The following is a 17198-nucleotide window of genomic DNA, read 5'->3' on the forward strand; positions in this document are numbered from 1 at the left end:
GTGATGCATGGACGCGAGAGTTGGACTATGAAGAAGGCTGACCGCCGAAGAATTGACGCGTTTGAATTGTGGTGCTGGCGGAGACTCTTCAGAGTTCCTTGGACTGCCAGAAGATCAAATCAGTCGATATTGTCGACCATAAACCCTGACTGCTCATTGGAGGGTCAAATTCTAAAGTTAACGCTCAGCTACTTTGGTCATCTGATGAGAAGAGAGGAGTCGCTGGAGAAAGATTTGATGTTGGGAAAGGTTTAGGGTCGCCGGAAAAGGGGTAGGCAGCGAACGCGATGGTTAGATGGCATCCTCGAGGCGTTGCAGATGAAGTTATGTGATGTCAGGACGATAGTGAGAGACCGGAAAGCGTGGCGTGACTTAGTCCATAGGGTCACGAAGAGTCGGACACGACTGAACTACTGAACTGAACTGAACTGATAAAGGATGCTTTGCGCATTTAACTTTGAAGACATGATCAAGTCGTGGAAATATAACATAGGTGAGCGAAACAAATTACTGCGCAGTAGTGGATGGTGATAAAGCTTATGGAAAAGTTTTAACCGAGCATGTTCATGACGACATGAAAAGTCTTCCAGTTCAGCACGTTGTTTTAATGCTGTGACGCTTGTGAAAGGTGAGTAATCTGAGCAAAAAAAAAGGAAAGGAGGTGTTTAGAAAACGAATATTCCACTAGAAAATCTTAACCTCTGTTTTTGATGGGCCTGTTTGCAGCATGTCGCAACAAAAGAAAACTGGAGCAGAACGACCAGACCCCCCGACTGAGAGCGCTGAGCTTTATGACGCTGGGGCCGACCCGTGCGAACCGATATTTGCTGCAATCTTGGAACTTTTCTCCAAGGCCTTTGCGTTCGACAGTGGCAACGAGCAGAATCAATTTATAGAGATCGGCTGTGGACCTGGGAGCTTCACACTGAAGTAAGTCAAGCTCCTCTACCACATTTAAAAAGCAGCGGCTAAATCTGGTTTCCGACAGCTATAGCGAGAAACTAAGTGTTTCTTAGACTAGGATGAATCTGATTAATATCTTCAAAGGCAGCCCAGAGAGAATTTATATTATGGTCATGATTTGAAATTAATTAATTTGCTTCTCAATACAAATGTTGGCAGGAATACTGACTAGTCCTCTTTAATAATGGTATAAATTTTGAAAATAAATATACCCACTCCTACAGTCCATACAGGGGCAATCTAGGTAGCCTAAACGAGGTATGGTGATAGCTCATCTTCGTTTTCTTGCACTATGATATATTACATGATATGTAATTTTTCATCGCTCTTTATTTGGCGAAGTCTACTGCTCAATTCCTTTGTGCTTGAGGGCATCCAAAGTAGACCGCTGTCATATATACACCACTGTATACAGCCTACGTAGCATGTCGAATATAGGGTATTAAGTCATACCATTTGACCGCCTCAGCTGTAAACGTTGGCCTTTCCTTGTATGGGAACCATTTTTTGTGCGGGGATGCTATAGTGTGCGTTTGCTGTTACCAGTTTTACTTTAGCGGTAAAACGTGTATTAAGTGGCCGTACAAGAACTCTTTTATAAGTGATGAAAACCGTTTGCTCTGTATATTTCACAGGCTTACAGTGTTCTTCAGAAGGACCTTTAGAGTAGAATCACATAATGACTCCAGTCTTAATTCACTTTTTTCCCACTTATCTCTGGCCAATCATTATATACACGCTCTTCTACATGTTATAGGAATCCACTAATGTTGCTCAATATTCTTGTTCATTATGAACTATCTATTTAGGCATCGATCTGCATTATGCTGTGACTCGTGGCTTAATTTTTTGTTTGTAACAGAATGAAATGGAGGTCACCTTGAGCAGAGACACTGCTTTTGATTGGAGTTTATTTTCTCTCGTACCCTATTGAGCTATAGAGGTGTGTCCGTAAACATGCTTCCTGCAGCAGATGTAGCTTTCACGATGACTGATGACTTACGAAACGAGTGCATACACGTTTAAGAGCGTAGACAGGTAGGCGAGTTGGTGAGACATTGGAAAATTAAAAACCTCCCTGTGTCGTCGCCTCCCACTGTCCTGTGTCTGCTGTAGTTTCTTTTTTTTTAATTTTTCAGCGCATATACAAGCATAGCAAATTTTATTTTTCCAGAAAACTTTTTCCATCTCTCCCACCATGCCGAAGACTGGTCGCCGTGGACAAATCGGAGGAAATGCTGAAGTTGGCAGCAGAAAAGTACTCCCACCCTAGAATACATTATCTGCAGCTGGATATCCAAGGAGACGTAGACAACTTTGTCCATGAGCAAGGACAGTTCCAGCGGCTCTACTCCTTCCACGTGTTGCACTGGATCAGGGACCAGCAGTTGGTTATGCGAAATTGCGAGAAGCTGCTGGCTCCCGGAGGAGAGTGCCTACTGCTCTTTCTGCATAGTCTTCCCTTTTTTGAGCTCTTCGACACAATGATAAAGTCACCGCGCTGGTCGAAGTACAGCCAGGTAAGTGTATGCATTCATGTAATCACAGATGCGGCAGTTGTGATTTCTAAAGGCTTTATTTCGCCAGCTTTTCTGCAACGACATTGCTAAATGGCATGAAAGGTTACGCAATTTTATGTCCTTCACTAGTACTCGCGTTAAAAGGCGTTCTTCAGAAAAGAACGTATTACGGCATGCGTTCTTTAATACATAATATTTGCTTAACACAATATTCAGCCTCTGTCCCGAATTCAAAATACAATAAAACAATAAGCAGGGCATATTATTTCCTAAATACTCATAACCCATTTTCTAAATATTTTAATGTGAAGAAATGAGCAAGGCGACTGTGCCTTTTCGTTTAAGAAGTAGTGGAGATTAGCATGCAACTCATTTCATTCCAAGTAACATTTGCGTCGTCACATGTTCAACTGGCACATGCGAAGATGAGGCCACCATCTATATTGGCCTCGAGATCGAGCAGAGTCGCCACCTTGCGGCTCAGCGGCGAAACCTACTCAGTGTGGATGCGTTTTCGCGTCGCGTGCTAGCCCGCAGTGATTTACGCCCGCGTGCGGTGTGTACAGGAGTGTTTTTGTTTGTTTCGCGGTTCCTGTGAGCTTTTGCTTACCTATATGCCTCTTGCAAAATAAATATGAACACTCTATAACCCCACGCTTCATTAAAAAAAATAATACTTGTCCGTATCGAGCATGTCATGCTTGGATAAGGACATCATCCATCGCGGTCTTCGGCGCTTGAGATCCTTTCACATGCAATGTCTTAAACGAAGTTGTACTGTCGTTACCGCCGTGTCAAAGCAAAACAGGTTGCTGCCGTCAATAAAAGTTAATGCAAACGCTCAGAAATCGCATATTCCCGTTTCTGTTTGGAATACCGCAGCTACTGAAACATATGCAACCGCAGACTGCTTCATATAGCAGAATGCAGTTTCAACAGACCACTCTATGCCTACTATGCCTTCTGTATTCACGATAGAGTTGTGTGAGTACTTTATGTTTTTATTTTTTTTTTTTTTTTTTTTGCTTTTAAACCTCTGTCGCGGTGTCTCAATGGTAAGGGCGCTCGACTGCTGGTTTCGAGAACGGGGGATTTAATCACAACCGTTTCGAAAGGCGCTCCTCTGCTGCGGGATTTGACTGCACAATAAACAATCCTACGTGGTAAATGTGGTGTTATTAATGAAAAAAAAACGACACCAAAACCAGCCTCTGCAATCATCCGTCATAGCTGATGCCGCTTTCATGCGTTAACCCCGGGCCAATATGCATTTATTTTCTTTTTTTGTTGTTGTTGTTGTTGAAGGCTTCTCTGCATCCGTAAAAGTTTTGGTGATCACATTTTGCTTTAGAGAAATGCTCGAATGTTTGAGAAACATATTCCCTGCACCTAATTGTTACCCTAAATATTACATAATACACCTAGATTAATGTACTTTACTGGTAGCCTATTATAATCATTATAATTCCTATTCGTCCAAGTGCTGTCTTCCGAGCAAACTCGTCGTTTCTGACAAGGGGAGTAAAACAGCTTCATGCGGGCTTAAATATCAGTGTTTAGTTCGGGAATAAATACATCTTTAAACTCGCATGATAAGATTACCTCTATTTCTTTCGGAATAGTTTTATATCTGGCATCTGTTTTGGAAGCAACCCTAATATTTTACTTCGCATAAGATTTAGTCACTACTAAATAAATAGTGATAAAGAAATTTTCAGCCTGTAAAATTGCTACCTAGAACATGACAGTGCCCATGCGCAGTTTATAACGATGTCTTCGCAGCGAGTAATTCGTAGCTTGTACTTTAACGTTACTGAAAATTAATCGCTGATTATTGTAAATTCTTTCCAGTGCGTAAAAGTTCTCTCACATGGTGAAATTTATTGGCATTGCAAAACAAAATAATTATACTAATTTACCGTTATATATTAACATCACACATATCAGAAATCCCTTACACTTTCCTCGGTTTCAGGAAATTTTATTTACAGTTAGTGACGCATGCAGTAATACACTCACATTCTATGACAGTGGCCGCAAAAAGCATCTCGGCAAATTCAATCCACTCAGCGCTGTACACGTGAACAATCGGCTTTCCTGTGCGGCGAGGTTTCCTGTACAGTGTCGGCGTGATCTCATTTTTGGGGAATACTTGTGCGTGGTTGTCTGGCGCCAGAGTTAATGTGCACTGAGTCTAAAGGAACTCGTCATGCAATGCGCTGCCAATGCTACATTTAACCTGCTTAATCCTCGAGTCAAGTACGATATAATATGAACCAGGCTCTCTCAATTCAATCTAAAGTATTGCAGGTATCTGCGTGGGCTTGACATTAAATTTGCCGGTCTCACTCGCATGAGACACGGCAAACTGTTTAAAAGTCGATAAGAAAAACAAAGCTGTCATTACGCAGGCCCAAGCATTAGGCGCGTGAGCGCGGTACAGCGCAAGAAACGTGCAAAGTAAATCTGGAAGTCTGATGGTTGCGTGCTTTGTTTTCCTAAAATCCGCTATTCTTCTGCTGCATTGGCGAAATCATTGGATCTTTTTCTGCAATATTGCAGAAATACTGCAGAAGACACATTTTAATCGCCAACAAATCCGCCGTAAACTCGGAAGCATGCAGACCTACGCAGCGTGCGTTTCTGCGAGCGCCGCCGGCTGCCGATCAACACTACCGGAGTGACGGTGGCGCCACCTCTAGGTCGATCTCGCGGCGAATAGTCATATTCAGATATGTGGCGCAAAAAACATAATTTATTTTGAAATCTATATAGTCCCCCGCCTTTCATCTCGTGCAGGCAAATGTCCTCTAATGAAGATTAGCATAAAAAATTGATCATGAGTTTTGAAAACTTGCATGAAAGCAATTATGATTTTCAGCTCATTCGGTGTAAAAAATTAATATTTTGCTCCTAGCTTCCGAAGAAAATATTGACCAAAAACGTTTTTTTATTTATTCTATTAAAAACACCAGGACCGGCGAAATTCTTTAAACTGCGCGCCATTCTTAGTACCGGTACAAATTTTACAATGTCGCCAATTTTCTGTATTTGTTTTTCAATCAGGTGTGTACTCAAGTAGGTAGTGTTCATATTTACCATGCATTTTCATTTGCCACCAAAAAGAAGGAAATGCGTGTTTCTTTTATATGCGTGATAGCCCTACTGAAAAACCAAAAGTTCTACGGGACAATAACCTCCCACAATCTCATCAAATCGCATAGACTCTCATACAGTGCACATCATTATCCTAAAATTTATCTCATAATTTATAATAATGTACAAGAACCTATGAGATCTAATGCAATTATATACGACTTGTATGTGATTTCTTAAATGAATTGAGTGAGATTATGTGAGAAAATGCGAGGTTATTGAATCATACAATTTTTTTCAGTAGGGAGAGTATATCGCAAAACGTGTTTCTTTAAAAAGGCCAATTCCAAATGTACGGACGCGAAAATCTGACCTTGTCTGAAGCAGCAAGATGGTGAGCTTAACATTCTTGCACATAGTTATTCCTGCTTTGTTAAAGCCACCCACTATTAAAATGCACGACTACAGACAGCATACCTCTGGGTGAAAGTTACTGAACGTATATAGCTTCCAAAAATTGCATCCCACTGTGAGCAGCCAAAATGGAAAGCACACGTAACCGTTTGTAGTCTGTGTATTTTGCCCCGTTAATGTGGAAAGTCAAGAAAACCTAATGTCCACTGCCCGAACCTGATGCTTAACATTTTGAAGTTTGAGCAATGAATATTAAGTGAAGACATTTTTAAAGTGAGTAATAAAATGCCACTTCTTTGCAGTTCACACCATGAAGTTTGCTATTCGACGCTACCATGTAGGGCTGCGAAATTAGCTGTCTCCAGATCATTTGCGATGTACTAACCTACATTCGGAAGCTTTCAGCAGACTTAGTGTTGATACGCGGCAGTCGTCTGTATAAAATTAACAATTGTAGTGGATATTAAGTCATTTATTCATGATACGACATCAAAGGTATCATCGCCCACGGGACGCATGAAGCTGCATGGCAATATATGAAACACGTGGGGATAGTGATAATGGTCATGTAGCAGTCAAGTGTATGTCTAACTTTAATTTCACTGATCGACATTATGTACGAAGAAAACTCATAACACGTGCGTTCTTTTGAGCATGTTTCTTCGTTGCTTTGTTTTATCGGACGGCTCACATTGCCTATAATTTCGCTGGGGAACCAGAGAGGCGATATTACCGAGGTGTGACGGCTTCAGCGTTACTAAAACTAAACTTATTTGCCTCCTGCCCTCCCAAACAGTTATATTCTTGTGTATTTATTCTTCCCCACGCCCCTGATTTAGATTTAGTCAAAATTTCTTTCGTTTTCGATTTCGCCTTGCTGGGCTCGTCCTTCATAATACTCAGTGCGTGTAGTCAGTTTCGTCTACGATTACAAGGAACTGACTTATAAAAGCAGATGAAGTATGAAAAGTGTTGACTGTTGTAAGACAGACCTGTCGAGGGATGTACTGACAACCTCGCCTCCGTGATAAAAGCCATCATTCAAAAGCATTACTGTGCACTTACTTCTCGAAAACGCAAACCGCGTCTAATCTTGCCAAGTTAGCTGTGTAACCTAGTTCCCTAGTAACATAGATGTCCTCCCTTACTTGCTGTTGAGATTGCAATGTGGTCACTGGATTTTCTCGATCAAAGAGATCGGAGCTGTACTGAAAATGAGGGAGAATGGGAAAGCCCCAATGGAACAAATGCTCAACAAGCGTGCACGCGTTTGCTGCAGCCTTGTACACGCAATGCTGAGTCTAGGTAATGCGCCGCAGTCTGATAAGTGGGATGGTTCTATAAAGAGGAAAATAACACTCTTGGTACAATTCCAGGAAACGAATTGCATCACAAAATCGTCACGTTTGAGCCGCGCGTTTTCTCGCACCACAAAACACTTTCTATAATCATTCTATAACACAAGGACAATCGATGAAGCGTCATGCATGGCGTCCTCACTCTGTTATTATTTCTTAATAATCACAGCGTACGTCAACCTATCGGTGCTGTACAGAGGTGTGAAACATAAAGCCTGTTTACTCTCACAAACAGATACTGGAAGCTAACATGCCGGAAACATGGAACATATCAGATGTTTTTTCCTTGAGGGCGTACGCAAGCAACCTTGTCATCTCATCGAAGCTGGTCCCCATCTCCTGCGAAGTGCTGAGTGTTTCCACACCCCGCAAAAGGATTAAGGAAAGGGCGACTAGTAAGTAGAACGTACAATGGCTTGGCTCTTCTTTTCTTTTTTTCGCTATCTATCATACAGATTGCCTGTAGGTGGGGGGCCTGTTATGGCGGAATGCTTCAGAATTTGGTGGCGGAACTCTGAGTGGTAACTGAAGTTTGCTTGTGTGGATGGATACAGTACCGTATTGTGATCACAAAAAATTGCTGTCAATTCAAAAGACTTTTTGTGCTAGAAAATACTGAAAACCGAAATACCGATGTTTTTTTTTTTATCACTTCTGAAAGCCGCAAGATGAGGGATTGAAGGAAGATTTGGGAAAAACATCCTGGGAGCTTTAGGGAAGCGCACAGCGTATGGAAACCAAATGGGCGAAAATATTTGGGTTCAGCTTTCTCGGTAGCAAAGTTGCGTTTTGCTGGCAGGCGAATGATAGCGTCGGTACAGCCCCGCCGTTTAACATGCAAATTTTGCCTACTCCGGACCGTGAAAGGGAAATAACAAAGAGAATAAAACTGGGATGGAGCGCATTTGGCAAGCACTCCCAGATTATGACTAGCAGCTTACCGGTATCGCTCAAGAGGAAAGTACACAACAGTTGCATCTTACCTGTGCTTACCTATGGGGCTGAAACATGGAGGCTAACAAAGAGGGTTCTACTTAAGCTGAGGTCAACGCAGAGGGCTATGGAAAGAAAAATGGTAGGGATAACGTTAAGAGATAGGAAGCGAGCAGAGTGGGTCAGAGAAATAACTCAAGTCATTGACATTCTAGTGGAAATCAAGAAGAAAAAATGGGCATAGGCAGGACATATAGCTCGAAGAGAGGGTAAATGATGGTCACTTAGGGCAACAAATTGGATTCGAAGGGAAGGAAAGCGTAGCAGTAAGTTAGGTGGGCGGATGAGGTTAAGAAGTTCGCAAGGATCAAGTGGATGCAGCTAGCACAGGACCGCGTTAATTGGAGGAATATGAGAAAGGCCTTCGCCCTGCAGTGGGTATAGTCAGGATGAGGATGATGACGATGAAACCTCAAAAATCGTGCCGGCATTTCGGAAGAAGGGGTAGAGTAGCCGCATAGAAACTATTAGAACATGTCTTGTAGTGTGTGCATAGCTACCATAGAGGTCGACAGAGAAAGTACCTAATAAATTCCCATATGAAAGGATGTTTAGCAGATACAAGGTCATTTCAGCTTTTCCTCGCGTACTTACAGGAAATGTGGCTATATTCAGAGGACCCCATTGAGAACAGTTAGGGCAAAGTGTTATCAGATAATATATCACTAGTCAGGGATTCGGTGAGGCTATTGCCTTTCTAAGTAACTCAGGGAATGAATTGCACAGGGTGACTTATTACCTGAACAGAAAGAGCAGGCACATCTACAAATCGCATGCAAAAATATGAAATAGTCAGCAGCCTCTCAAGGAACTAGCACCTTAGAACAAGTGGTAAAACGCCGAAAGGGACGTGGGAATACGTCTACTTAGGACAGAAAGTTACCGTGCCAAACCTCGGGCCACGAGAGGGAAATAACTAGACGAATAACAATCAAATGGAACGAATTTGGCAGGTGTTCCTACATCATGCATGGTACATATACATCGGGGAAGAAACATCGACGCTAACGAAAAGAGTTGAATTTAAATTGAGTCGAAATAAAAAAAAAATGAAATGGGTGCAACACGAAGTGTACATAGTCACTGTGAGTAACTGACCGAATTTTAAGGGAATAATACATATACCTGAGGTTGGCAGAAACGTAGGGGGTGCATAAAGTTGGGAAATTCGTGCCACAGGGCCGAGGTAATTGATAATTGATGGTTTACGGGAGACTGACATTGCCCTGCAGCGGGTGTAGTCACGCTGGTGACAATGATCATCATGGTGATGAGGATATGGATGATGGGTTTGATGTTGATACATCGCGCTGTTTCTTCTAAAACTATTTCGTGGGATCGCTTTGCGGTGCCGACTTGCCGGAGTAGCATCAGCTTTTCTGGACACCTCCGAGAAAACGATTATCTTTTATCTTATAGCCCCTATTGTCAAAAAAATCTCATGCTTTTGTTTTCGACATCGTCGACGTTCTCGCAATTGCGTAGTGAGCGAGAAATTACGGGCATGTCTCTGTCAGGTTCCATTTGGCAGCTGACATGACCATCCAGTGATTGCCTGTCGGGTCGCATGAGTTCAGAGACTACGCGACATCGTTTTGCCGTGGAGCTGCTCTTTTAGAATTGGATAGTGAAATAAATTGGGCGCTTGAGAACCCTTGTATTACGTGCATTACACGCTGCCCCTAACACATACGGCCCGTGCTTCCGTCATAGTTCAGCGGTACTTTATCTACGTCAGGTAGTCTTCCCCATGATGTGGTACTTTAGTAGCTTTCAAGTAATGTGAAACCTTTCCCTATTGATGTATGTTAAAATGTACGTCTGAGGCAAATAAAGCACAAAAGGGAGATCAGATTGAGCATATAGCAAAATGTATGTGCGCAAACGAGGACCCTCATAAAAGTATGGGCGCGAACTAGTAACTCTGTTGCCCCCCCCCCCTCCCCTTACTGAAAGGCTTCACTTATGTCTCCACCAAATTTTAATGTTCGAACCCAGGAACACGTACTTGTAGCCTCTGTTAAAATGTCATATCCTTATGCCGCAATACTGCATCGTTGAGCGGTCATGGTACTTCAGAAATATACTGTTTAGCGGCAAAAAAAAAAATTACTTTTCAGAAAGACTGAACCTGAATCGACAAGCCGAAAAAACTCGTTTCTCAAAAAAGATGGCGGTGTCGCCACCGGTGTCGGTGTTGTGGGTTTTGCGAGAATAATCCGGATTGCTTGACAGACTATGACATGAAACCACATGACCTCGCGCTCAAATGTCAAACACCCGGAAACGCTTTTCTTAAACATGGTGCCATACATATGAGAGGAATTAAAAGATGGCAGGTATTGTGAGTTAAAGAACACCACACTTGCAAAAATATACTTCCCGCAAAAAAAAAAAAAAATTTAAGGTCTGAAACCAGATTTCCGAACTCCTCCTCCTAGCTTTCCCAGACCGACACGCGAGATATTACGGCACGCAAAGCAAGCTTGTACGCACTGGGTACAGGCAAAACTTTTATGCGTGCCTTGTGGCCATACTAATACAGGGAGCTTCTACAGGGCCCTGAAGGCCCTACAGGGTCTTAACAAGCCATACAGGGCATTCCTAATTGCATAGTGGCGCCACCATGTGGCTGCCGGCAGAATCTACCGTGAAGTGGCACGAGCGAGTATTGTAAATTTCTCTACTCTGAAATGCGAGCGCAGTTCACGGGCCGCTATTTCGTCCACCTTTGACGCGCTCCGAATTCCTTGTCCTATACGGTAATTCCTGTACCGAATTGTCGCACAAATATGTGTAAGGCAGACGTGCAACAGTACAAGACTTAATAGGGTGTCATTGAATACGCAAACACATGTATACGCGTCACCACATAACAAAAGTGAGAATAAAAATTGACAGCGTAGGAAAAAAAAAAGAGCCCATACAGCCAATTCCTGAAAGTACATTCAACACAGCTACTTAAAGTCGAAAGGCTTTTTTCACATCACAAAAGTTGTTAATTTTAGTTTTTCTTTAGTTCTAGGTTTTAGTTTTTTGTAGGTATGGGAGAAAAAATTTTGTTGAAAAGCTCCGTTCTAAATCTTGGTTTGGCGTTATATACTTCTTGATCAGTCTCTTTGCGTCGATTAGGGAGATAGTGTGCGAGAATCTCCTCTCAAACAGTTTATATTTTACTGAGCAGGCAGCGTTCAAAAATCAACGCCAGGGGCATTTTAGCGCATTACCGTTAGAGGCCCCGGTCACAGAAAATTCGTTGTCGAAGTTTGCGTTGTGGGGGAAAACTCCCGACCATGGCGCTGGCATGCGGTAACTGGCAGCTGATATGGCCGAACACTGATTGGACGTAGGGTTGCCAGACGTTATGTTTGACAGCACTGCCAACTAGGGTCACTCCTTTCGTATGGGAGGATGACCCTTGCCTTCAAGACAAGTTTATACGGCTTGTTTAAAAGGGGCTTCAAATGTGGGCTGATATCCTACGATATCATCTCGTACCCTCAAAGGGGCCGCTTAAGTGTGCACCGTATTTTTAACCGATTTGCTTCCGTTTCAAAATGTGTACGACTCCATATTTTGGAAATCACAATGCAAAACCGTTTTTCTTTTCTTTACCTACATCAGAGTGCTGCTCTTATTACTGCTTTTTCTTTCAGATATGCTCATCACGTTCAATCCAGTGTACGCACTCATTGGTGAAGATGAAAAGCTGGAGCTGTTCAAGTTTACATCAGACTTCGTAGACGCTATGTTCGCTAAAAACCCTGATAGAGAGACGGAAGATCGCATGGTGCTCGTAATTCATGCCTTCAAGCCATCGAAGTAGGATGTTCAACATATCGCCTACTGGTTTTGGATAAATAAATTTCTGAACTAAAAAGCGGTTACTTGCCCCGTCTTAAGTCTGGACTCGATCCTAAAAAGTACTGAAATGTCGGTGATGTAACGCCCACCAATGTCTCAACGTAGTTCCGCTAAGTTTGACGCTACAGGCCGCCCTCTTGGTGACTGCTATGAAATGTGGGGAATATGAATTTGTGCTCGGTGCGCAAGCCCAGCATGATACGTTCGGTACTGTAAGCCTGCTTTGCCGCACGTCTACTTCTGGCGCTCCACTGCACCTCCGCGATTTCCGACAATGGTGACGGCCGGAAGTTATTCAATCACGCAAATTTCTGAAACGTTTTCTAGATGTCCATAAAAACAAAGTGTTGCTCATATTTGAAAGCTGGACCACCCGTTGCGCATTTCAGGATATACAAATTGTATGCAGATATTGCGCAGGCTCCCTCTACTTTTATTTTTGCGTTTTCAACCAATCTGGAAAAGGCCGAAACACAGCAACATGGTCAGATTTATTAAGTGATCAATTAGACCTGAGAGACACAATATGGGCCTGGAAAGACCAGGCAACGTGGTGAGTACTGAATCTATGATTTTAGAAGTAGTAAACGCAATTGGAATGTCTGCATTAGGAGCTGTTACGGGCTGAAATTAACGCAAAAATTAAAAATCTGTTGCCTACACTGGAAAACTAATTGCAACAGAAATGCGCATTACACTACACTATAATAGTGTTATAAAGTGGCCTAGTAAAAGGAAAACAATATTCGGACAACATACTTTAATCGTATAAATGACATCGTGAAGATCATCAGCAAAGGTGAGTGATTAGAACGGCGGACAATAACAAAATCCCAACAAAACTTTCTTAAAGTACGTTCGAATCTCGACCAAAGCAAGCTCTAGAACGTTAGTAAGATAGAAATGAAAAGACAAAACACTATAAGCGGCAGCAATAGACATACCTTCCCCACACCGAGTAAGCCTGTTGCTACGATAAACGATTAGCTTTTTTTTTTCAATAAACATTTTGCTGTTATCAACATTCGAAGATAGCCAGGTTTGAGTCAGACAAATTATGTACGCGTTAAAAGCGTCGATTACAACTCTGTATTTCTTATTTTTGTGCAGCACATATTATTTAATAACACTTGACCATTTGACTATTGCAAAGAACATGGTGCTTGGCGTGTGGCTTGGTATGCTTGCGGAGCTAAACTGCCTCTGAAACGGAGATATACGCTGTCAATATAAAGATGAGTCTGACGAGCGAGTTCGCAATGCCTGTAACATGTAGCTGTGGTACAAGGATCACTGAGTGCGTTCCCGAAAAGTGGGTACTGCAGAGTTTTAAAAACCAGCAAATCGCGATGAGGCACCTCAGATGTCTGAGCGTCAGATCTATGTTACCCCGTTTCGCTATGGCATTAGGTACAAATGCAAATTTTATTTAAGACACCTGTTCTGACCTCTCAAGTTTCAATTTCGATTCAAAGTCAACAGAGAGAGCCAGAAAATGCAGCTGTAGCCATCATGAACGTCATTAAAAATACGTGAGCACAGGAAACAGGACGTATACATCAAATGTCAGTCCAGTAAAAGGGAAGAAGTAAAAATTCATGACTGCCCTTGTAGCTGTAGTGTGTGCTTTTGGAGCCGGCAACTGTTGATGCACGTGTGCAAAGTCCAGCTACATTGCTCGCGGGAACGAATCACCTGCTACATTAGGGAGCCCAAAGAGACGCGAATACTAGCCACGCATTCGCTGCCGGAAAGCGCAAGGCTAGAAAGAAAAACCAAACATGGAATAATAAAAAGCGGTCACAAGAAAAAGAATATAGAGTTACTCATTTGTTTTGCCTTGTCTTCGGCCCAGAGCAACATGAATCCCTGCATCGCTGTGCTATTTTTAACGCATTTGAGGTCATTGACTGAAGAATTGGCGTTAACAGCTTGTAGTCCGTTCACTATATATGATCGGTCGTAGTTTACCTCTGTATCGGTAACTCTAGAACGTCTTGGTTCACAGCAACGCCGTCAACTGTGACTTGCTTTATTGTCCAGTACAGAGTGCTTGTAATTCAGAGTTTTCTGATTTTAACATGAGGTGAATGGAATTATTTGAGGAAGAAATCCGTGATTGGAAGCGTCATTTGAACGAGTTGCCAGCAAATTCGTGTGACTTGAAATAGGCAAATCGCTGCAGGCGTAGAAAATCATTGGTAGCTTCATACCAGGTCTGTAGTAGTTCACAGTCTAGGTAGCACGAGATATGCATTCTGGCACCCAGTAATGAAAACTCGAGATATTTATTGGGGACATTTTTGCACTTTTAGTGTCCGCGTTATGCAAAAAGCAAGAGCTCAGAGCAAAGGGACTCGGGAATTGAAATTTTAGGTGCGTAAGAAAGTATGCCAAATTTGTATCATCTCCCACCCCGAAAGTTTTAGCGTTTCTTTATTCAGAAGCTCGATTAAATTCTGCGATAACAAAAGATATTGTTCATTGCTGTGATTCTCGTCGTCCCTTCTGAGCTCTGTCCATATAGAAATAGTTCTCAGCCAGCAAACGTCAAAACCTGATGCTCATCTCTAATCTATGTTACTCATTTTTCCGTCGCAAGGAGCGAACCATGTTTTTGAGATACAATTTTTCAACCATTCCTGAATGCAAAGCGGACATACCTGGAGATTACTCAAAAGACACCCGAATATTTTCTCGCGACCATTAATATCTATTCAGCAACATTTTATGAAAACTGCACAAAATACATTTCGGTGAAACATATAAAATAAAAGCGCTAAGATATTTCTTTACCGCTATCTGAAGCTGCACGCAAAGTGAAAGAGTTTAACGACTCCTACTTTTCAGTTCTCAGTACATGAGTGGTGTCTACAAAGAGGTACTATTCATCCTGGAGAAAATCGCCCCAGTAATACCTGCCCATAAAGGTTGGCTATCGATGTTCTGTCGAAGTAGCGACAACATGCACTCTGAGCAAACTTTTGGAGCACATCATTTTACATGATATCAGGGCTCTTGTATAAACAAATAATTTAATTCAATTTTACCAACATGACATTATAATCAGCCCATCCACAATAACACAACTCTCTTAAGGCATTCGTAATTTTCTCATCACGTTAAACAAACAGGGACCGGAACATGTCATAATTTTATATTTTTCTATGCCATTTGACCGCGTCTCACATTCTAAGCTTCTCCAACAAGTGGTTAGACTTCTTGGTGCTAATCATGTAACGAATTGGTTAAAGGGTTATTTGTCATACCGATACGAATATGTAGATGTAGATGACCATCTATCTGCATTAACACCGATGTCTTCTGGCGCCCCTACAGATAAATATCTGGCTCCAGTTATCTTTCTACTTTTAAATAATGACCTCGCACATAATGCCAGTGTCCCTGTGCCTATTTTTTTCAGAAGAATGCATTATTACTCTGCAAACAATACGCACAAGAGCATACACATCATGCTATAGAGCAAAACCACAGACCCTGCCTTATACAGGACACACACCCGAGCAGTGAGAGACGGCACTGTGCAGCAAGTCATTCGACGTCCACCTAAGGATCATCCACCTGGTCAGTGAATAAGCAAAATCCAGTGGAGCCCTAGACTAAGGGAGCCTACAAGTCTGCTCGTCACTTCACCATTTCCGATGCGATCGGTACACTTCACTCTCAAAATCCTGCCAATGGCTGATTACTTACAATCAGCAAGCGGGCCAAATTAGTGCGTTTAAAACTCTTTTATCGGCACTTCAATTATTCACTCAAAATGGACAACAGAAAATACCTGCGTTTAAAACTCTTTTATCAGCTCTTCAATTAGCTACTCAAAATGGACACCAGAAAATATCTGTCTCCTTCAAGAGCAAGACCTACCAGGCAGAAATATAACCCCTGAAAGAATTGTTGATTTGTAAAGTGGAGGATGTTCATTCGAAGACGAAGAAGCAGCTTCTGTGCGATGTCGCCAGGGGCATCGCTATTGGTGTGTGCTCTGGACCTGCGCGTACGTTGACTGTCCCTGATGGCCTTCTAGATCGCCCAGTACCTCTAATAAACCACTATCCTACAGTGGTTTAGCATCCCAAAGCAACTCAAGCGATTGCATACGCTGTAGTGGAAGACCCTGTAAATTTCGACCAGTTGTAGTTACTTAACGTTCACTGACATCGCACAGCATACGAACGCCATTTCGTTTCGCCTACATTGAAACGCAGCCGGCGGCAATCGGGATCAAATCCAAATAATCCGGCGCAGTACTCGGGCACCACTGTTGCGGGGCACACCTAAAGGAATGCAGATTCCACATGGATACATTTCGTTATTCACTTTACCTACAGGCAATTCTGGAATAGAACTCTCTGCCCCAAGCCGTTGTGAATTCCCCATCTATTACCGCAACTTCAAAAATCTTACCATATTTATATTCCGAACAGAACCTTGACGTATTGTCAGAAGAACTTATGATTAGTGTGCATAGCTCAACACATCTTTTTTCCGGGTTCAGGAAAGCATGTTCATGTGAGATAATTAAAATTATCTGATATGAACATGCTTTTCTACTCTGTAGCACAATCAGCCACCCTCTTATATATCTCTGTTATGTAAGAGTTGAGTGTTTTTATTGCTGCAAACGTGAATTTTTTGGTCGCCATTGTCCCTCATTCCTGCCGCAGTTCCCTAAAGGGAATAGCGGTAACTGTAAATACATGATGAACAAGACCGAGTTATATGAAATGTTTTTTTTTTTTTTTTTTACAAAGCGACTCGCTGTGGCAGGTTGACCACAAAAACTACACACACAACTACACAAAAAACAGCTACACAAAACAACATAGCACATCTGATAGGGGAAGAAAGAGAAGCAGATGCCTTAGCAATAAAAACTTCCAGCAGAAGTCACGTTATCATAACTGTCCTTACGTTCCGCCAGCATCTGGTCGAAATGTGTTCTTGGAGCAATGACAGGCTCGGCACT

General features: G+C 42.3%; 1 protein-coding gene across 1 annotated transcript; it reads left to right on the top strand.

The window, feature by feature from the left end:
• The first annotated feature begins 727 nt into the window (after window positions 1-727).
• LOC146189315 (4-vinylphenol methyltransferase 1-like) lies at window positions 728-12170 on the top strand. The gene is made up of 4 exons (XM_084605236.1): window positions 728-930; window positions 2138-2483; window positions 7587-7746; window positions 12001-12170. Exons 1-4 carry the CDS (start codon window positions 728-730, stop codon window positions 12168-12170), a joined length of 879 nt encoding a protein of 292 aa, XP_084461362.1.
• The last annotated feature ends 5028 nt before the right edge of the window (window positions 12171-17198 follow it).

The sequence above is a fragment of the Amblyomma maculatum genome, chromosome 5 (assembly GCF_055883805.1).
Source record: "Amblyomma maculatum isolate TAMU_Amacu chromosome 5, ASM5588380v1, whole genome shotgun sequence".
NCBI lineage: Eukaryota > Metazoa > Arthropoda > Arachnida > Ixodida > Ixodidae > Amblyomma > Amblyomma maculatum.

Coding starts and splice junctions, on each gene's coding strand:
- LOC146189315 (XM_084605236.1), top strand. CDS start 728: ATGTCGCAACAAAAGAAAACTGGAGCAGAACGACCAGACCCCCCGACT. Junction 2,484..7,586: donor GCTGGTCGAAGTACAGCCAG/GTAAGTGTATGC, acceptor TCTCACAAACAG/ATACTGGAAGCTAACATGCC. Junction 7,747..12,000: donor GATTAAGGAAAGGGCGACTA/GTAAGTAGAACG, acceptor TTTTTCTTTCAG/ATATGCTCATCACGTTCAAT.